Source organism: Pinus tabuliformis, chromosome 8 (assembly GCF_031772625.1).
Source record: "Pinus tabuliformis cultivar Carrire ecotype Pingquan chromosome 8, CPIR1, whole genome shotgun sequence".
Classification (NCBI taxonomy): domain Eukaryota; kingdom Viridiplantae; phylum Streptophyta; class Pinopsida; order Pinales; family Pinaceae; genus Pinus; species Pinus tabuliformis.
Window position 1 is genome coordinate 41,501,896 of NC_142294.1, and position 23,686 is coordinate 41,525,581.

Below are 23,686 nucleotides of genomic sequence, written 5' to 3' on the forward strand. Positions count from 1 at the left end.
TCGATCTTGTGCAGCTGATTGTGGCCAATCCAATGGATGATTTCAAATATCGTCGCTTCCAAGTAGGAGCTAAGACCTTTCTCTTTCTTTCAGTGGTTCCATTTTGTGATTTCAAGAAAATTTTCTAATTTTTTGAGGGCCCTGGGTTTCCAAAAAATTTCCCTAGGACCAACACAGGTCGAGAGGGTTGAAATGTGCATTGCACCTAGGCAGTCATGCACTATAGGCAAAGATGACCCACTTTTGTTTTCTCTTCTGGGGTGCGTTGGGCACAAATATAAATCTTGTTTATTAGTTTTCCTTCAAAATTTGACAATTTTTTTGCATGAAAAGGATCCTAATGAATATCTTGTTGATATTTTAGGTGTTCATCAACACAAAATGGATTTCGTATGGAGAGAAAGAGAACATGAGAAATGAGATTTAAATGAAAAAAATGATCATGCTACCATCTAGGCATTAAAGAATTGTGGATTGCTAAAATTCTTCTTGCTTCCTGGTATGAGGCAATAGATGGAGTTGTTGAAATATTGTTCATTCATGGGATGTCCAGGCACAAGAATTCAGGTTTGGCGAACATCTACCGGAGATAAAAGTCTAGGATATCTACTTTCTGATAGGATTTTCCATGAGGGGTGCCCCCATATCTCTCCTATCTGGGAGAATTGTTGGGGAGACATTGAAATATTATATTGCTACCTAGTGTAGACCTCAAGCCCAGCCAACTAAGGATGGAAAGATCAATATAAAAGATGTGACCTAGTTACCTTTGACAAAAATCCTATTCATTATCACAAGATTGGAAGGTAGCTCCACATTGCATGTGGAAAGCAGATCATATATGCAATATGGATTGGAGTGTTTGGAGGCAACACTCTTCAACTGGAGTGAGGGAGTTTTTTCCAATATGAAAGAACAACTCACTAAAGCAAAAGAGGGAAAACTAAAGAAATTTGGATTCGGTGTGATCTTAGTTTCCTTTGCATTAGAGCGGGTTCCATTACTACAACCTCAACATATCATACTCAAGCCTATCAATCTGAGGGTGCCACAGACGATAAGGTGGATAGATCACATGTCCCGAAATGCAGGGTCTTCAGTGATCATCTTCTCACCAGCCTTCTTTAGATGGTTACGTAGACATGTTATCATGATCAATGACTATCCTTATGAAGACATGGATTTCTATGATGACCCTAGGCTCATGCTTCCTGAGGGTGAGGAATGGGGTGCTACAGGTAAGAAATTTCGACCTTTTAAGTTTTGAAAGTTTTACAATTTTTTTGTGTTTTTTTATGTTTTTGAGACAAAACTATTGATGTTTCATGCAAATGTGCAACCAGTTCAACCTATTGGTGCTTCATATCTTCGTCATACAAAGGAACAACAATAGGAGGAGGCAATAGAACTAGCACAGGTCGCTGCGGTGGGACGGGATATACTACGGGATCCAGATGTAGTAGAAGTCCTATGAAGCGACAAAACTTATAGCTTTTTTACTTTAAATGTTAAAATATGCAAAGGTATTTGTAATAATAATTTATTAATATGTAAAATGTACAAGTGATGATGAATATTGCAATGAGGCCCTCCTTTTATACCTACTAATGACTATTTCAGATAATCATTATTATTTACATTTATTTCTATTTATTGTATTTTACATAATTTATATTTGTAACATTGCCCCTTCCTTCAAAATCTTTGTCCTCAAAGCTTGTAGTTGTCAATTTCCTTCACGTCAGTGTTGATCATCTCAGCATGTATAGTTTTTCAGTGATACTCCCTTAGAATTAGGCTTTATCCATTTTTTTATTTTATATATATGTGTGTGTGTGTGTGTGTGATTTTTTAATTTTATTTTTTAAATTATATATATACATACACATACACACACACACACACACACATATACTTAAATAATTTAATTAATTTAATTATATAATTAATTTATGATCGAATGACTATAGCGTTATGTTGAATCGAGCCATCCTTTGACTAGCTTCGAAAAACTCATAACAACGCTTAAGGCCCACTCGAATAGTCGTGACAACATTTACGACAAGATTCGATGGCATTAACAATCTGTTAATGGAGCAATGGCATTTGGCGTCTGGCCGACTATGTTCTGGCAGGCCAACGAGCTTGGTGGAAGGGATGGTAGTGGAAAAAGTTGTGGTGTTAGTTTGATCGACGAAGTAGTAGCGTGATAGGGTCGACATGTGGGAATAGCGTAGCGAAAGGGTGGATTTGATGGTTGATTGCTTGGTTTTTTCTCCAACCATGTCTTCGCAGTGTTTCAATTGTAGAGAAAATGGCTAGGGTTATATTCACTAGATTGAAAATAGTACTCATACTCACAGTACATTGATATTCCTCCTTCTCACACTCGACTTCTTTCATCTTAAAATGGTTCTCACTGTAATCTATATTTTCTATAAGAGAATCCCTAAATTTGGGTCTTTCCCTGTCTGGTAAATATATGTCCCAGGCTTCAACAGTGCTTTCTTGATTGCACTTGTTTAGATTCTCCATGGATTGATCTCCCACCATTGGGTTATTTGGCATGACAGTTGGATTACATGGGATACTCAGCTAAATCATTTCATCCAGTGAAGGCCCTTGGTGTGTTGCACAACTCGAGCCAAGAAGGACTTGATTGACATATGTAGTGTTATGTGGTTTTGAAACATAGATAACTAAGGGAGGCTCACTAACGAGAAGCATTAGCCTCCAGTTGAAAATTCTTTGAAATATAGTAACCCATTTTGGCATAATGGCATATCTCAATCCACTATGTTCAAGGAAAACACCCTTCTGTAACATTATATTAGCTTCCTTCAATGACATCATATCATTTTCCTTTATGAAACCAATATACATCAAATAATCATTCAAAAGTTTCTTAAAATAGGGTTTTAGCTCACGGATCTCAGAGCATTCGGTCCTTCTAGGGTTTAATCCTAAATAAACACCATGCTCCCATGTCCCATAGAAAATGTTGTTTGAATTGACAACAGGAAAGTGGGAAATCCTATAAACCTCCAAGACCTAAAGAATGGAATAGATGTTGGAAGCTATGTTCCAGCCAGATTTGGGTAGAAAAGAGTTTACAGGTATTCTATTCTTTGTAGTTTTATCAAGCAAACTAATTTCAGGAGGGGGCCAATGAGGATGGCTATTTTGTGTTGCATTTGATATGTCATGTGCAGTCCTATCTAAGGATTCATTGAAAGCATGGATACAATTGTTAGGTATCACTTCTGAGGGCTTCATGTTTAAGAGGACAGCCAAATAGTTATTCAAATACTTCTGAATAAGTCCTCTAAGATCTGAGGGATATACACTTGGTTGCACAGGAGCTTGAGAGGCAAGCCACAGCAAACCATCTCTTAAACGCCCATCATTAAAGAAGCCTCCTCTAGCACCACTAGCCTCATTTTCTGTAATAGAAATTATTGACAGGCTGCCAATTTTTGTCTTGTCCAAACAAAGAACCAACTCCCTTTCTATCTTAGCATGCATAGATCCAATTAGTTGTTGATTTTGTGGCATGCTCTCTTCACAATTTTTGGAGTTGATGATGAGAAGGGGAAACTTCGAACCAGATGGAATAGTATTTACTAGACTCTGCAATCTGGCTCACTCAACATCCCACTGAACATCTTCAAGCAACAGAAAAATAATGCCACTATCCCCTAAACATGTGTCCTCTCTTTCCACATCAAGATCAACTTCATCTGGATCATCATCTTGATCTATATCGGCTTCATTGGAATCATGCCCAGACTTCACAAATTCTGTTTGCGTAGATTCTTTAGGCTGAATAAATTTGCTAGTAGGCAGCAAATTGCAACTTTCTTTTGAACCTCTAGCCAATGTATATCTTGTAGCTCCTTTTGGAAATATATATACCTCATGACGTAAAGGTTTTCCATCCTAAAAATCATCAATGTATTCTTTAGAATTTTCCTCATTATTATGATATTTTGCATCTTCTTGTTTTTCAAGATAGTATATATTCACAACATCTTCATCTGGATCATCATCTTGACTTACATAGTCTTCATCGACATCATTTTCATCTTCATTATTATCTATTACATCTTCATTCTCATTATCATCATTCTGGTCAAAATCTTCTTCTTCTGCTTCACCTTGTTTCATTTCTTCACTGTCGCTATCATCTTCCTTATTATCGATTTCCTTTATATGTGCTTTAACTTTTGCATATGATTCTTCCCATTGCTAAATATTTTCTTGAATTTTACTACACTACTCAATGAATTCAGGGTGAAAATTTAATAGCATATTGTGCGGCCAACAACGTTCAAAGACTCGCATGGTTATATTTTGTTCCAGATAACTTTCAAGGACTTGCATGTCTCTGATACCACTGAAGTGACAAAACTTATAGCTTGTTGACTTTAAATGTTAACATACACAAAGGTATTTGTAATAATAATTTATTAATATGTAAAATGTACAAGTGATGATGAATGTTATAATGAGGCCCTACTTTTATACCTAGGCTGGTGTCCTTTCATGATTAGACATGTCTTTTAGACATGCCTTTTCACTTAACTAATGATTATTTCAAATAATCATTATTATTTACATTTATTTCTATTTATTTTATTTTATATAATTTATATTCATAACATCCTATCTAAGGTAGAGCGCCACATGGAAGGTGACACATGGAATTGATGATACCCCAGTTGACTAACTTCCACTGTGACTTGAGCAATACACCATAGGAGTGCCTAGTCATATCAGTCGACTATTATGCAAGATGGCTCATGTAGTGTAATTCTATCATGAACACCTTTGATTTGTCTACTTAGATCTTTGCATGTAGTTTTTATATGGGCGATGTATGCCATATGTGTATCGGGCACAAATTTTGTAATTTCCCCCCAAAAATTTACATGACAAAATGTATACCATAGGGTTGCAATCTGAAACAGCCATAGTTTTCTGAAGCAATATGTAATGGAGAAATCTTTAGATGTCTTGAATAACCACCAAAGCCAACTTTTCTACTGGGAATATCAAAACTCAGTATCATTAAGATTTTCACTCAGATAGTAAATGGGATGTTTAGTCCTTGAATCATCTTCTTGGACTAATATCATTGCTATAGTAGAAATGGTAGCAGCAAGATACAGTAACTAATCATGTTGATAGTCAGGGGGGTATAGAAGAGATGCCTGAACCAGTACATATTTTAAGGCATCAAACTCTTTCTGAGTTGCATCATCCCACTAGAAGGGAATCCCTTTTTTCAGCAAACGAGTGACTCCTTTGGTTATTTCAGCACAATTAGGGATGAATCTTCATAGGAAGTTAGATTTTCCTTGAAGTCGTTGAATCTAAACTAGTGAAGAAGGTGTAGGAAAATCGAAAATTGCATGTACTTTCAATGGATCAATATGAATTCTTTGTTATGATATGAAAAAACCTAGAAGCCGACCATAACTGACACGAAACACACATTTGCGTAGGTTAACTCCAATATTTTAATGTCTACAATGAAGGAAAATAGCTCGAAGATGCAGGGGTGATCATTCCAATTTTTTGAGTGAGTGGGGAGGTAATCCAAATATGGTTGAACGATGTGTTTGATATCATTAAATTCATAATCCATGGCACATTGGAACCTAGCCCCAATAATGTTTAAACTGAATGAGAGTTTCTTATAGTGAAAGTGGCCCAGGGACAAATAAAAGAATTTTTAGGTTGGTCTATTGGGAGAATGTTGATTTGATTATAGCCCGAAACTTCGTCCATGAATGAATAAATTTTGTAGCCAACATAGTCATCAACAATCTGGTCAATAAATGGGGTGGGATAATTTTCCTTCGAACATGCATAATTCACATTCCAATAATCGACACATACTTCAATGGTGCCCTGTTTATTCATGACAGGAACTACATTTGACACCCAATCATTTAAAGGAATAGGGTATATGAAACCAGCTCAAAGATTTTTTTAAACTTCAGCTTTAATACCATAATCCTTCTTGGGTTGGACCAGATGGAGGCGTTGTTAGACTAGTTTGGATACATATTAATTTCATGTACAATGATATTTAGATTGATGCCTAGCATTTCCTCATAGGTCCAGGCAAAGGCATCTCGGAAATCACGAAAAAGGGCTTGATAAATCTTGATCTCGGATGAAGAACAAGATGCTCCAATGTGTAGATTTTTAACAACACCTAGTTTAATGGAAATATTAAGAGGTATTGTCTCTTCGATATTCAAAAGGTTATTTTCTGAATCGACCTCATGAATAGACATGGAATTCGTAAAACGTCGACAGAATTTGGCAAGCATACATCACTGAGACTATCCTCAATGGAATCAGTTAAGGAGGAACGATGGTGATGTTCATCCCATGACGCATCATCTGACATCATGATTTCCATGATGCTTTCGTCAGTAGGGAATATAAGTGAGAATGGATCGAAATACGTACCATAGTCCAATGATCAATCTACCCAATTAAGAAAATCAAAAGAGGAAATCACACAAGCCAAATAAATGGCTTCGTAATCTAGCTTAATGGGGCTTAGCAGCATTTGGTCACCAAAACTTTTGATGTCAGTTTTATCTAGTACAATCCATAGATCGGTCAGGATAGTAGAAGATGATATCATGTTGATATAGGCTACCAAAGGTGCGCTATCGAGAAGGAGAGGAGGAGGCAGTGAAAAGGACCCCATAAGAAAAGAATCCTTCAACAATCCAACTCCGACATGTTGATATGACTGTAAGGTTTCCCCCAAAAGAGGGACAGTTCCAGTAACATGTGAATCGGAGGTGAAAAAGGTAAGTTGGTATTTGGATATAATCCCTCCTTTATGAGGAAAGGTGATCATACGAAAGTAAGTCGAGACGACAACAACCATGGCATAAACCCACATATGTCCAAATAGAAGATTGTAATCGAGAGGTCCTTCAATAATTTCAACTTCTATGGAAATATTTTTCCCCCTAATTCAACCTAAAGGGAGTTCAAAATCCCACAAGATTTGTATGTTCTCCCATCAAAGGATTTCAATGTAGTAGGCCACTGACTCAGTTAAGGAGAACCAATCGCCTTCCAGCAAGACATGGACATAATTCAAGTCAAGGATCCCTCATCCATGATAGAACAATGAATATTCTTATCACGAATGATGACTTGGATTATAAAATGTAACTGTGTTGGAAGCCGAGGGGTATATATTCATGAAAGAAAACAACAACATTGGAATCTGATGGATCCATACATTCGATAGTTTAAAGTAAAGCCCTCTTTTGGCCAAGGAAGTTCTACAACACCTCAAGAGTCGACATAGTTGACGAAAACTAAGCCAAGTCCTCAATAGTGTTATAATTATGAGTGGCTCTTGCACGAGGGTTGAAAGTTGACTTATGAATAACACCCTTTGGAGGTTTAATAATCAATTCAGTAGGAACCGATGGCAGAGTGGAATCTAACGAGGATGGCACTGAACTGGCAGGTTGATCAGTAGCCTGACGATCTGGTAGATCTGCATTACCATAATCCTTGTTCTGAGTACCTACCAAATCATCAGATCTCGACTTTTAAGAGGAAAGCATTAAAACCATGTTAGATAAAGATGGGTCCCGAGCAACCATATGAGTCTCTTGATTAAGAAACAGGTCAGTCAACACTACCGGAGAAGTGGATGACTTAAGAAATTAATTTAACTCAGCACGGTGAGGATAGTCACATGTAAATTTCTCCTCATTTCAAATCAAGCAAGGATATCTAGGCTTTCGTTTCTCATTAGAAGGTTGACTTGTTTGTTTATCCTGTGAAGACGGATCTTTCTTTTTCTTACCTCTTCCTTTCTTCTTGCTTCTAGGTTGTCATTGAGACTTGACTTTATTAGATGAAATGACATTTATCTCGGAAGTAAAAGCCGCAAGAGGGTGGGATTGAGGGTTTTGAGCAAATGCGAGTGGAGAAATACCAGATGATATACTCATCGTATGCATGCTAGTAGAACCAATAATTCCATCAGTAGAATGATATTATTTACCATGCATAAGAGTATGAACAATATGTGAATGTCTTGAAGCATTTGGCATCTTATCGTAGAGAGTGTCAAATTGGGTATAAACCAAATTCAAATATTGCACACGAGAAATTACTTTCTCTTTAGTCACAACTCCACCTTTCGCCACATATTTTATTATAGGTGCCAACAAAAATTTGGTAAACCATTCCATGAGAAACTAATTCGGAACATAAGTTTTGACCAACCGGCGATGACGTCTCCACTCATGAATGTGATATGAAATGTGGGTGGAATCAGATTGATTGAAGTTGGTTAATAGTTATGTTCTAGTTTCTTATATGATGGGAAACTAGAAATGCGAGAGGAAGGTTGTGGCAACGGTATTGAAATCTATTGGTCAAGGTCTTCATTGATGTCAATATGGAAATGTTGGAGATGGAAAATATTCTTGATAACCTTTGTGTTGTATCCTCATTCAAACCCTAGGAGTGTTATCTTGTAAACCTTTGAGATGCCTAATGAACATTATGAAACCCTAGACATTCAACTATGTGATGACAAGTTTGAAGACAATGGGTTCCCTAGGTCATGAGGTATATGTCAATGGTAAATCCCTAAAGTAAACCCTAGGTGGCAAATGTCAATGTTAAATCCCTTGTTGATGCATGCCCTAATATGCCCTAGTTGAAGATGATGAAACCTTAAATGCAAATGCCTTAAGTCATAAATTCCTATTGAGATTGAAAGCCTAAGTATATAAATTAGAATCCCTAATCCTAATGTCATGCCTTAAATGAAGGAGCCTTACCTTGAATACCAAAAGCCCTATACACTAAGAGTTATTGTGAATAAAATTAGAATGGCAGTCTCAAAAATTTAAGTTTATTGATGAGGAAATGACCTTAATTAAGAATGAAACTATCATAGGCTTGTAGAGGGAAATTTCTCCTTTCCAATGAGCTCTCACACTTCTTCTAACTCCCTATAAGCTACAAGGAAATATTTTTTTACAAGATGTAATATAATTTTTTATGTAAGTCGACTTACAGTCTACTCCACATGTCGGATCTCCTTCACCCAACAGACACGTCTCTTCATAAGGAAAATCATGTATAAATATAAATCTAAGATCGTCCATTTTAGCTCCAACAATTTTGGTAAAGAAAACAAAGAACTCGGTGAAGAAATCAAATATAAGAAGAAGAAGTGAGAAAGAGGTCATGGAGGAATTATTGGTTGGGAAAATTCTGTGATTATCTCTTAAGCTCAAATTTGTAAACTCTTCCTCATTAAAACCTAAATAGAACTCAGACCTATGGACAGGTGTGTATAGACATTTGTGGAGGGTGTGTTCAGACATTTGTGGATAGGTGTGTATAGACATTTGTGGTTACAGTTATCTACAAGTTGCTCGAACTTGTGTAAAGGCTCAGTGCTCAGGCCTATGATTGGGCATCAAATTACTGCATGTGGAAGATAGACTACACCTCTAAACAAATAACAACCATCACTTTACCTTGGATTTGTGATAAGTATAGTCACTCATGCTCTTGAACCTGAGGAGGACGGATTCTAGCAAATTTTGTGTTGGGTTAAGCTCAGATCAGTCACATGTGTTAACTTGGAGTTGCATTTATTTATGGAGATAAAACATGTAATAAATTTTTGACTACTTGGAGCCTTTCAGTATCTCAAAATTTTGAATTGTATATTTGTGGTACTCTCCTATAGGAGCTTGCAGTAGTGTTGTTTAGGCCCGTAAGAAGGCTCGAAACCACAATAACAACTATAGAAGCTTAGAACAAGAAAATTTTCCCTTTTAGCTTCAGACCTGTGGAGAAATAAGGGTTTAGAACAAACCTATTGCAGCTCAGTTACAAACCTCATTTTGGAAGTGTTTCTGTCCTAGACTTATCATAGCCTCAGACATATGACAGAAATTTTGACGTGTGGAGTATAAAAGTGTAGACTCAGAAGAAGACCTTATCACTCTTAAAGATCATACATGTTTAGAGGACCTTCTTGAAGCTACAAACACAATTTTGTATATAGTTATTTGAAGCATTACTGAGAATTGTTTTTAGAGAAAATTTATGTATAATTTGGAGTAGTCGTTGACCCTTGTGCATAAATGTTTTGAAGTAGATTTTCTTGACAAGAACTTTGATCTAATTCTTCTTGTTGAGCTAATGTAGAGCAGACATCCTTATCTCCACCTAGAGACTATTGGAGACAGTCTTATTAAATTTATCTTGGAAGCGCAAGATTAGCCATGTAGAGCCATTGAAGGTAGCTCTAAGAAGACCACTTGAAGCATAATTAAAGCATCACTTAGAGCAAGAATTTCAAGCCTAACCTTATGCAGTGAAGACATATTGTTGGAGTGTTGAAGACCTAGATTTGTGGATCTTGGAGCTATTTGAAGACATCTTATTGAGAAGCCTGATTTGATCTTGAAAACACCCTTGGAGACCATGATGTATTGTTGAATTCATTATGAGGTAACCTTGAATGTTTTGTTTGGGTGACATGAAGAGCATTGGTGATACCTTCTAAGAAGATAAGTTTGTCATTGATGAAGTGATTTGTAGAAGGCAGTGTTGAAGATATTGTCAGGGCTCATTGCAGAAGATATTGGGAGCCATAAAGAATCATCAAACTTATCTAGACGAATTGAAGTTGAGGATTGGATCCCTAGAGGTTAGAGCCTCATAGAGACAAAGTTAGTGACTTGGACGACAAGGTTGGAGCCCTAGAGGATAGGAGTCCTCAAGAAGACCAGGTTGAAGCCTGTATTAGAGATAGGGTTGGACCCTAGAGGTTGGTGGCTCAAAGTAACAAGGTTGGAGCCTTGGGAAGTTCAAGTCAGTGCTTGGAAAAATACAGGTTGGAGCCTGGGAGATTGAAGATTGGTGTCTTCATCTAGGGTTAAAGCCTTACACTATATTTTATTAGATTTATTGCAAAGAAGAAGTTAATAAAAGTATTTATTCTTATTGTTCATTTTGTGTTCTAAATATAACTGATCTAACTGGTAAAAATAAAAATTGAAAATAAATATTTATTCACCCACCTCTTAGTATTTCCAACAATAGATATTAGAGCCAGTACCTTCACTCAAATCCTAACAACTTGAATATTGGTCCTTAGAAGAGAAATGTAAAATCCAAGGAATAAATCCTCCAATCCTTCTAAAGGTGTCTCTTCCTCATCTGTGAAAACCGAAGACAATAAAATTGGGAAAGTTTGGCATTGTTCAATGGAAACTTTGATATATGGAAGATGAGAATGGGGAATTTCTTAATGGCTCAAGGCAATGAAGTGTGGGAATTAGTGATTAATGAAAGCATGATGGAAGGAGAATCCAAGGAGTATAATTCAAGAGCGATGAAGGAAATCTTGAATGGGCTACCAGATCCTATAAAGGCCAAAGTAGAAAAATGTTCATCAGCAAAAGATATGTGGGACAAACTTCATGATCTTCACTCAAAAGGAGCATTGACCATGATTGCTAGTCAAGAAGATGATGGAAACCAAGAAGGAAATCTAGAACCCATTAAGGAAGCTGAAAACAAGAGTGAAGATATCAAGGCCAAAGAAGACCTAGAAGAGGAAGAAAGTAAATAAGACTTCAAATAAAATATCATGGCAAAATGTATATCTACCCTAGAAGATATTAACAGTTTGAAAAAGGAAAATGAGGAGCTTAAGAAGAAATTACAATATGGTGACCATAACCTTGACAAGGCAAGGAAGGAAGTTGACCTATTCAAGCTTTAGGTTCAAGAAAGAGATAAGGAACTCACCAAGCTAAAGGAGGATTGTCATCAAAACAAGAAAACACATCATGAAGAATTCATATCCATGAAAAATCAATTGGATAAAGTAAGGAAAAATGAAGTGTTGGCTTGTTGGGGCCTCACCCAGGTACATAGTTAATTAGCCAAGCAAATCCCTATACTGGCCCTTTCGGCAACAGTCCATGAAGCGCGGACTGAGGTCTCACCTGAAGTAGTATGGGGGGGTGCTGGAACTAGGTTTCCGCACCCTGGAGATGTCTAAGGGATTAATTTCCAACTGTTAGTCCCTTCACGCAGGTTGCTTCACGCACTTCCTTGGCCTTCGTGTCTTGATATACTCACCTCATACAACCCTAACTAGGGGCTAAGGGGCTTCTGCACTGCTAAAGCAGGACTCTACACTATTTCCCTAAGTCACACCTGAGATCTTACTTATCTTCTTACACCAGTTAGTTGTCTTCACGTAAATGGATGCCTTATGTTATATTTAGTTATACAACACATTCATAAGAGTTCGCGCAGAAAATAAACAGTAAACTTATAATTCATACCCAATAATACATTAAACAGGAAAAGATACACAAAAATAAGGTATAACTTCTCTTTTATTAATTCTTCCCATGGTTACAGACTCAATCTGCCCTGCACACTCAACTACAGGGGTCCGCACACTCAACTGTAGAATACTAGGACTCTGCGCACACAGTTGTAAAGCCTTATCCTATTCTATGACCCAAAGACACACTTTACACTTTGACTCAATCCCTTAGACTTATCATGCTTATATTCTATTGATTGATTGATTTTACACTTAGAGCCTCGCTCTATTTATACAATCCCATGGTCCACAGACCATGGGTGGATCTTTCAGGCTGACATTACATTACAAAAATAAGGGCGGACAACCTTGTGACTCTATTATGACTTCCCGCACTGCACCCACAAATCACGAAGCCTTTACAATGGACTTGGTCAAAACTTGGGCTTTAAGCCCCAAAACATGCCTTAGCGGGGATTCCACGCCCAACAAGCCCCCAACATAAACATCGTGACTCGCCCTCAAGTCACTCTATTAGTGCAGAGATATTCACGCAAAGTCCCTCCAACTTTGCTCAAACCGCTGCAAGGTCGAAAGTGCATTAAGCAGCTACCTACTGAATCTCATGTACCTGTTGTTCCGAGACCGCGGTGTCGAAACTGCTTCCTTGCATCCGTTGTTGTGTCCCCTGCATTTGTGTGAGCTTTCCTTCAATTGTTGTAGTAATGGTGAAGGCCTCTTCAATCCAAGGTTGAACGTGTGCCTTCAGAACTGCTTCTCCGGGTCGTGCGACATCCACTTACTCTTTCAGCACTTTGGCCTATTGCGTTCACGCGAGCCTCTAAGTGAGGGCCACCATCTACATGGTTCCTTTGATGCTATTGTACTACTACTAGAGATCACGTGCCTCTGTCTTTAAGTGCTGGATGTTAGGGTCCTCCTACAGATTCATGAGGACCTCAAATGACTCCTCCAACATTCTAGTGCAATCCCTTGTTGCACTACCGATCTCTTCCAACCCTGATGTAATAGCACTGGCGTGCTGTTCTCTTACTTCCAGAGGGGTGGACGGTTGTGCCTTCAACTGAAACTCTACTATCTGAAGGTTCAGCTCTAGATGAACCTTAGTCATTTCTTCTCGTGCCTTGTGCACCCTTGCTACTAGTCTGTGGATGTATGCCTCTGTTGAGATGGCCAGCTCAGGGACCATCTGATAGGCTTCTTCTAGTACCTATACCATCTTCCTATTCTGCGACACCACTTCGTCGCACTGCAAGCTCAACTACTCCATGTTGATCTTTTTCTCGCTCAGCACTTGCAGCATGTTGTTCTTCCTAGCTCGTAGTTCTGTAGTAATCCCATCCTGCAGAACGTATAGCGTCTCCCGCGGTAGTGCAACCATGTTGATCCTGATACCTTTCAGTGTGTTAATCGTAGGCCTGTCAGCCTCATTTGTTATCACCAGTTCCCCTTCTGGCAGCACTATTGTATTTGTTGTCCAAACGCGTAGCATCTGCTTCACTGTAGTTGTCCCTACTGTGAGGTTGGTCGAAAGGGTACCAGCCTGAGGAGTGTGCACTTACAACTCCTGCAGCTGAGCTCTAAGGGCCCCCAACATAATCTAATTCTCTTGCACGAAGTTCTGGAGGGCCTCGGAGGTGACGTCATGCACCATCTCACTGATTTCATGCAGATCACCCTCAGTAAGGGTGATTGGGTCAATAGACAACTTTGATGCCTTGACCTTCTTGCGTGGCCCCATCCGCTCGCTTGGCGCTGGCACTTTAGTTGTGTTGATGCGGTTTGTGGGTCCATGCCATCCTCCTCTTCCTCTGTTTCTTGCCCACGTGAAGGCAACTTTTGGCCCTCGCGCACCTTCTTGGCTACCTCCTATGTTGCTTCTACTGTTGTAGCTTTTTCTGTTATGATGTTTTCTGTGCAGCGTCTTGTGCCTCCTGTGCTTTTGCTGCCACTGCTTCTCTCCTTCTATTCTATGCCAATTGTACCATGCGTAGTTTGGCCTCTTCTTTCTTCTTTTGCACCGCAAACTTCTCCATTACCATGATGTCTATGGCACACCACTCTAGCGGCCATGTCCCCAGTACATCAAAAATGACGAAATTCGTGGCTACAAAGGGTAACTCTCTCCATTTCTTGGCCGGGTCCTTGCGTGCTCTGATATATATGTTGTGGAGGTCTGCTTTAAATTCTGCAAAACTTTGCAGGCTATTGTAGACAGTTGGTGATAACTGCAGCTTATGGTTAATCCTCATTCTGATGTTCATTTCCATGAACACTCAAAATATCTTACTGTCATAGATCTAGTTCGCGTCCTTCATCACCCAGAGTGAATTGTACTTCGTGGCCTCTGGTATATCCCTGTCAATTGTGGAGAACTAACTATCCTCCAGAAATTCCCCTTCCACGAGCACTATGAACAGCAGAAGCCATGCATAGTGGAATGTTTTTCCTTGTTCATGGGCCTCACGGAAATTTTCCAAGAACTCTTTACACAAGAACTCAGACCAGTTGAACTGGACCCTCTCCATGCACTACTTAGCAAGTGCCACCACTGATGTGGGTACCTCATCCACACAGCACTTGCATATAAATTTACTTGCCAGTATCTGGGTCACCACTTTAACTACTTTTTTGTTGATGTTGGATATGGCGTAGCCCCTTTTCTTCTTCTCTAGTTTGTATTTATTCTTCATGGCCTCCGTGATGGCCAAGTCACTGCTCTTCCCCTCCGAGATGTCTGCGGGGTCCTCTCCTTTGCATTGGAGCCGGGTAATGCAATGGATTAAGTGGTCCAGATGGGGATTGGCTCCTCCAGCCATAAAAATCCACCATGCACGAGGTAGAGAAGCTACCTGATGATGAATATTGTTATTGGGCGTGGTGGAAATGCGACACCCATAGCAGGTTTGATAACCCTACCTTTTCCACTCTGCATAACCACTTTTGTGGCTCCAATTCGATAACCCCCATTGTAGTGTTCTGCTTGGGCTTCATGAGCTGCGTGGTCTCTAGATGAGGGAACTTCTCGTGGTCAGCGAAATCCCAATCTTCAAATTTCAAGTTAGGCACCCGCCCCAGGTGCGTGCCTTCAAAGATGATGTCCTCTGGGAGGACCGAAGTCTAGAGAGAGCTCTTGCTCTCGTCAAGATCCTTAGGCACTTTTGCCTTCCCCTTCCATGGGGGGATATAGGTGGGAAGCTTTTTTGGAGGGTGCTCAGGCTCAGTTTCTTCCTCCATTCCTTCATCCTTCTCTTCTTCAATTATAAGTTCCTCCATGTCTTCCTCCTCCTCGCTAGTTTCCAAGTAAACGGTTTTCCCTTTCTCCTCCATCATTAACCTGGTGCGCAGCGTGTTTTGAGGGGACACACGTACAGGAATCATCGGTATTTTGTCTTTCTTTAGCCTCGGCATGTGTGGTGATTTAGGGATTTCTGCCACAAACTCGGTGCCTTCAGTGGCATCCCCCACAGTTAGGGCCTACGTGGCCTCTTCAACAGTCATCTCTGCAATTTCCCTAACTTGTTGTGATGTTGCCATCTTGCTAGTCCAGGAATCTTTCAATCACATAATCAAGGACTCAATCAACACTCGGCATAGGGCAAATAGATCTTGGCTCAGAATACATGAGGCATACAACAGCTCAATTCACAAATGGACAAGTGTTGTTTGTTGGGCAGCCCTTTGTAATTTATAGTGCCTTTTGAATTTGAATTCGACCGCTCCCCCCAAATCAAGTTCATTAATGCTCCCTTGGCGGAAAAATTTCCCAAATATTTCCCATAAAGTGTGTCTTAAATGCCTGCCACCTGCTCCATTTAGTCTCAAGTTGAGCATCACATCGTGAATAATGACGGTCACTTTCCAAGCAACCCGCGCAACAGCGCAAGCCCCCTTGCGCAGTCGTGGACCTTGTGACACTTTGCTTCTGTGTGCAGCTCCCGGGTAGAGTAGTTTATAGTCTCGCACCTCCTTTCAACTCCCTGGAGCGCTAAGGCTATACTTCCCACTATTATTTAGGTGGTCGCGCCACCTGTATAAGGTTTCATCCAGTCACCCATTAGTTTTCCTAGAAAATATGCTCCTTTCATTGTTATTGGCTATGTTGCGCACTTTATCATCAACATCGCGCCACCATGGTTGATCCGTTTAGTAATATGTGGTCCAATCCAAGGCATCAGGCTAATCAATTCTCAGCAATAGTCCCCAAATTCGTCCATGTTATCGTGCACACCTTGCTTTGTCATCCTAGGTTCTTTATCAAGAAAATCCTTCTTGATCCTGTCCTCAAGGTTCTTGGCTTTTGTTTCCAGTAGAGCACTTTTCTCCCCTAATTGCACCCTATCGTTCATAATTTCTTGGAGCCTAAGGTCACCCTATTAGGTTTCCTCATCAAGTCCTGTGTGTTCTACTTCGTTCAGTTGCGCTACCCCTTCTTCTGAGGTTCCGTGAACCGTTGTATCTGCCGGTGCTGCCATGCGTGGACTAGTCATTTTATGCTCTATACGGATTACAGTGTTCGCTCCATACTCTAGCCTCTAAGGTGCGTACACCATCAATTTCTTACACATGGTCCTATAAGCTCACTAAACCACTAGTACTGTTATGAAACCAGCTCACAAAAAGATAGAAAAGAGAGATCCACGCCTTAGAATTCAGCCTCTTCGAGGGGGCAACCTCCTTTACATTACATAAATGAACAATTCTTGGATGATACAAATGACAAAACCTCCTTTCTATATATAGGAGTCTAAGGAGTCACAATATAATCCAGCCGACCTAACAATAATAATATAAAGCCACAAAAATAACAATAGAGGGATTCTATGGGGCACAGAAATAACAATATGGGGGTAATAGGGGCACAACAATATAAATAAGGGGTATAACTACAATAGTAATGGGGTAATCACTAGTATTATAGGGACCCAACATGCCCCTCTCCTTCAAAAAAGTGTTGTCCTCAACGCTTGAGTAGTTCTGGATACTTCTGCATAAAATTCTCATCCTCCCATGTGGAATCTTCAGTGGATAAGTTCTTCCACTTGATAAGATACTCTGAAATTGATCGATTTCATAGCTGTCGAGTTCTTGTTTCTGTGACTGCTTCCGGTTCCAATATAATTTTTCCTTCCTCGTCAAGTTCTGGCAATATTGTTTGAATTGGGAGCTTGTCATCTATAACCTTCTTTAAACATGAAACATGGAAAACTGGGTGCAATCGAGAAGCTGTAGGAAGCTCCAATTTGTATGCCATAGTACCAATCTTTTGCAACACCTTGTACGGACCATAATACTTTGGTGATAATTTATTATCCTTCTTAGCTTGCTTTAGGGACATCTGCTTATATGGTTGTAGCCGTAGGAATACCCAATCACCTACATCAAAACTTCTTTCACTGCGATGTTGATCTGCCTGTTGTTTCATTCTATTTTGTGCCAACACGAGGTTATCCTTTAAGAGTTGGAGGACTTGTTGTTGATGTTCGATGTGATGTTCCACTGCCTGAACCTTAGAATTTTCTCTTAAATATGATGTGATGGATGGTGGTTGATACCCATAAAGTGCCATAAATGGGGTCATTTTTGTTGTTGTATGGAAGGAAGTGTTATACCACCATTCAGCCAGAGGCAACCATTTGACCCATTGTGTCTGTTTATCAGATACAAAGCAACGAAGATATCCTTCCAAACATTTGTTTACTATCTCAGTTTGCCCATTAGATTGAGGATGATAAGATGAGCTATGAGCTAACTGAGTACCAAGACAAGAAAATAATTCTGTCCAAAAATTTCCAGTGAAAATGGGATCTCTGTCACTTACAATAATCTTTGGGTTTCCATGTAGCTTTTGAACTGTTTCCATAAATGCAGTAGAAACTGTACTGGCTTTACATGGATGTGATAATGCACAAAAGTGTGCATACTTGGTAAGTCTGTCAACTACCACCATGATGACACTCTTTCCCTCAGACTTGGGTAAACCTGTGATAAAATCCATCGAAACCTCCTCCCAACGTTGGCTTGGAATGGGTAAAGGTTGTAATAGACCCGGTGTCTTAATTGTTTCAACTTTATTTTGCTGGCAAACCAGACATTCCGCCACAAACTTTTGAATATCTGATTTAAGGCCATCCCAAAAAAATTCCTTCTTAACCCTGTGGTAAGTTTTTAAAAATCCTGAGTGCCCTCCTAAGGGAGAAGTGTGCAATTCCATAAGAATCTTTTGTTTTGTTAAGATAATCTTCGGCAAAATCACATAACCAGACTTTTGTCGACGCGTTTCGAACCAACCAGTGTGGTTCATCGTCAGGACAAGTTGAAGATCTAAACAGGCTTAGCTCGATTAAATAGAGTGTGCAGAGACTCCAACAGCTATAAGGTAACGGCTAATTTGACTTAATGAACCTGGTCAAACTACTCAAATATTTAATTAATATTTAAAGAAATAGATAAAATAGGTAAATAAGGAGTTTATTTGTTAATTTAAGGATAATATTAATATTTTAATTATAATGGTCATTATCTAATATATATTCAATGATTTAATATTATTCAATTATTATTTAATTAAATTAATTTAAAATTCGATATATATTTCGAATATTAAGAGGATCTATTAATTATAATGGTCATTATATATATGTTTTTAATTGATTTATTATTATTTAATTATATTACTAACTAATTATTATTAATAATATATTTATTTAATAATAATAATAATAAAATATATATATGTAATTGAATTCATTTGTTAGTTTAATATTATTTCAATTATCATGGTCATTATATAGTATATATTAAATGATTTACTATTATTCAATTGCTATCTAATTATTATGTACTAATTCACTACCATTTTTATATAATTTAGTTACATTGGATAATTATGTAATAATTTCTTAATGGTCCATTGGTAAGTTAGTTATTTATTATTTAAAATATAATGGTATTAAACTTATAATATATGCTTATCGAATAATCAATAACTCCTAAATTAACAAATTGTTAAAACATTATTCTTCCTAGAGTTTTGTTATCCTAGGAAATGCCATAATTAAGGGTAAGGTCCAAGTTAATTCATAATAGTATTATTCCTTTAATGGTCAACTAATCCATATTAGTTCAATAATTTTTTATTCAAAAATATTAGAGGTAACTTAGCCCTTAGGTAAATTATTACTTATAGGGTTGAATGATTATTCTTAAGAATATAACTAAAATCATTGGTCAATCATAACTTATCCTTAAAATCTAAGGTAAGGTTCTATTAATAGTCGATATTTATTCAAATTTTATTTATCTAAAAGATATTAAAGTCAATTCGGTTATAAGGTCAACAAATTTATAAGGATTAAAAAAGGGGGGGGTCGTATTAGACATTAGTTAAAGGGAAACTCAATTAATCAAAGAATCAATTATCAAGGTATAATTACTAAATTTATGAAAATAGTAAATGCCTAATAGTATCATAAAAAGGTTAAGGTTAATACACTTATAAGCCCGAGACTGATTCCACACTAATCAAAACTCCAGAATAATCAGACAAAACTGTTAAAAGAAAATCAAGGAAAGGGGAAGATAGAAACCTAAAACCAAAAGACAGGGGAATGAGGAGGCTAGGACGATAAGGCTGGGACCCAGCAACTGCTGATCTTCCATCCATCATCCCTATTAAGATTTACTGGCCTTTTCTCGATCTCCAGGGCCTCTCTGAATTTTCGATGGTGAAACTGCGCAACTTTGGCAATGACTTGAGCCTCCTCTATACATACATGATGCATAGTCTTCCCAGCATGCTCAGCCAGGGCCGAGGACTTGGTCCTACCATGTCTTAAATCCGCCGAATGCTCGCTGATCCGTTGATTGATAGAGCGACCAGTCTCACCAATATAAGGGGTCCCACAGGAACAAGGAATGACATAGACGCCCTTCATGTCTTTAGGGTCAATCGGGTCTTTCACAGACCTGAGGGAGCCACGGATAGTATTGAGAGGTTTAGATCTTCAACTTGTCCTGACGATGAACCACACTGGTTGGTTCGAAACGCGTCGACAAAAGTCTGGTTATGTGATTTTGCCGAAGATTATCTTAACAATGTTATGGATCACAAAAGTCTAAATTCCTTAATCTTTTGTTTTAGCTGGTAATTCTTACAGAGGTATAAGCGATCTTTGTACCATAATGAATCATTTTGCCAGCTAAATGTATCAGAAGTACTAGAATCTTGTTGTAGCTTTCGAATAAGTGCCCACACTTCTTCGTCGTTCTTCCATTCCTCCCTTGCTTCGTTTATCCAATCTAGTTGGATAATAGAAATGGCACACAACAATGCTTCCACATCCTCATCCTTTCTTGAGAGTGCATCTGCCACCACATTTTGCTTCCCTTTTTTGTAGATGATTTCAAAGTCATAACCCAACATCTTTGTGACCCACTTTTGTTGCTCTTCAGAGGATAATCTTTGTTCTAAAAAGTATTTAAGGCTATCATGATCCGTTTTTACCTTGAAGTGTCTTCCCGTTAGGTAGGGTCGCCATTTCTTAAGTGCATGGAGTATTGCCAACATTTCCTTCTCATAAATAGCTTTGCTTAAAAACTTTCCCTTGATTGGACGACTTTCAAAAGCAATGGGTCTTTCATCTTGCATTAGAACAGCACCAATTCCATTTCCTGAAGCATCACATTCCACAATAAAGGTTTTTGTGAAGTCCGGCGTAGCTAAGACCGGTGCTTGGCACATTGCCTCTTTAAGATGTTCAAAGGCCTTTGTTGCTTCCGAAGTCCATGAAAATGAATCTTTCTTCAATAATGTTGTTAGAGGTGCTGCTATTCTCCCATAATTCTTAACAAACTTGCGATAATACCCTGTCAACCCAATAAATCCTCGCAGATGCTTTATGGATGTGGGGATTTTCCATTCCTTAATGGCTTTAATTTTGCTAGGGTCTACCTTAACTCCTTCATGAGATACAATATGACCCAAATATTCCACCTCCTGGACTCCAAAGAAACATTTGGATCTTTTTGCATATAATTGTTTCTCCTCCAATAGTTGTAGCACCCTGTCAACATGTTCAACATGATCCTTCCAAGACTTGCTGTAGATTAGTATATCATCAAAAAATACTAACACAAATTTTCTAAGGAATGGTTTGAAAATTGAATTCATCAAACCTTGAAATGTTGAAGGTGCATTGGGAAGGCCAAAAGGCATGACCAAAAATTCATAATGACCCTCATGAGTTCTAAATGTCGTTTTCGGAATGTATTCAATCTTCATTCTGATTTGATGATATCCTGAACGAAGATCCAACTTGGTGAAGTAAATTGATCCATGCAATTCATCCAATAATTCATCAATAACAGGAATGGGGAACTTATCTTTAATAGTGAGCTTGTTGAGCTCCCTATAATCCGGACACATGCGCCATGATCCATCCTTCTTGTGCACCAATACTACTGGAGCTGAGAAAGAACTTTGACTTGGTTGAATTATACCAGCCTCTAGCATTTCTGCAACCATACATTCAATTTCACTTTTTTGGGCATAGGGATATCTGTACGGCCTGATGTTTGGAGGAACACTTCCTGGAATCATATGAATAGCATGATCATGATCATGCATAGGTGGGAGACCTTTGGGAGTCTCAAATACCTTGGAATGATTTTCCAGGACATTTTGGAGATCTGGAGAAATAGATGATTCTAATGTGGAAACATCTAGCGAACATAATTGTGCAATTACACCTCTTTGCTCCTTTTTAAGAAGCTTAGTCATGCCATTAGAGCTGATTATCTTTCCTGGTTTCCCTGCAATACCCCTTAATTCAACTTCCTTTCCTTCCGTAGAAAGTTTGATGAAAATTTCTTGAAAATTAAAAGCTATTGTACCCAAGGATTGTAGCCATTGGACTCCTAGTACAACATCAGCACCTCCCATTGGAATGGAAAGCATTGGGCTAGTCAATACATATTCTCCCATGGATAGCTTGATATTATGGCACTTTCCAGAGCAATTTATTGTTCCTCCATTTGCAATCATCACTTGACACTTTGGTGCTGGATATAGGAAGCAATTCAATTCTTTTGCTACCCTACAATGAATAAAATTGTGGGTGCTTCCTGAATCAATCAACACTATTACCTTTTTCTTCTTGATTTGTCCTTCTATCTTGATGGTTTGAGGAGTGGTAATTCCCGCCAATGCATTACAAGATATGGTCAGATTTATTTGTTCTTCATCTAGGCTTTGTTCCTGGAGTATATCTTCTTCTTTTGACCTTTCTTGCTCCTTTTCTTCTTCCTCTTCACAATCTATGTAGAATAATTTCTTCTCAGCACACTTATGACCTTTAGTGTATTTGCTATCACAACTGTAACAAAGCCCTTTTGCTATTTTTTCTTCCAATTGTTGTGGTGTCAACCTTATAGGTTGTGGAAGACTAGGGGCAACAACACTTCCGTCTTTATAGTTGTGAGTGGTATGCTTCCTAGTTGCCATAATTTTGCTTTCCATTTTTCTTGCTAACCTGAATGCCTTCTCTAATGAATCAGGTTCCCAAAGGTGAACATCATGTTGGATATTGTCCTTTAAAGACCCTATAAACACATCAATCCTATGCTCCTCCGGAATATCTTTTACCCTTATGTTCAATTTTTGGAACTCCTAAATGTGCTCCATTACTGAACCCTTTTGTTTGAGACTTATCAATTGGCTAAAAAAGTGTTGCTTTTTGTATCTTCATAATGTGCTATCAATTCTTCCGTAAAAATTGCCCAAGTGATAAATTGTTTACGAGAGCAAAGCCATTGATACCATGCAAATTGATTTGGTTCCAAATATACAGTTGCCATACGTACCTTTTGTGTGTTTTGCACATTATTGAGATCGAAGAACTGCTCCATCTGTAATATCCATGTGGCGGGATCCTTGCCATCAAACTTCCCCATATCAATTTTTGGAATATGGTGGGTCTTCGATCCAACATTAGAGTCTATGGAATCATGATTAACATTACTTTTGTTCACATCATGAGTTTCCTTTACACCCTTTTCACCATTAGTAAGTATTTCTTGTAGAAAATTTGTCAAATCTGTCTTCAAATCTGCCATGTCTGTCTTTAAATCTGTCTTCTAATCTGTCTTCAAATCCGTCTTCAAATCATCCATCTTAGCTTTCATGCCCTTTATCTTAGATTCCATGCCATTTATCTTAGATTCCACACCATTTATCTTAGCTTCTGTTAGCTTTTGTGAGCGTGACATTAGTTGCACTTGTTCTTG

The 23,686-nt window shown here is 38.4% G+C and overlaps 1 protein-coding gene across 1 annotated transcript in view; it reads right to left on the minus strand.

Moving 5' to 3' along the window:
• Window positions 1-3,642: 3,642 nt before the first annotated feature.
• The window catches only part of LOC149234031 (uncharacterized), a 62,371-nt gene continuing 42,327 nt past the window's right edge, over window positions 3,643-23,686 (minus strand). The window contains exon 3 of the mRNA XM_089368129.1: window positions 3,643-3,939. Within this exon, the coding sequence (XP_089224255.1) occupies window positions 3,643-3,939 (297 nt within the window). The remainder of the gene's footprint in view (window positions 3,940-23,686) is intronic.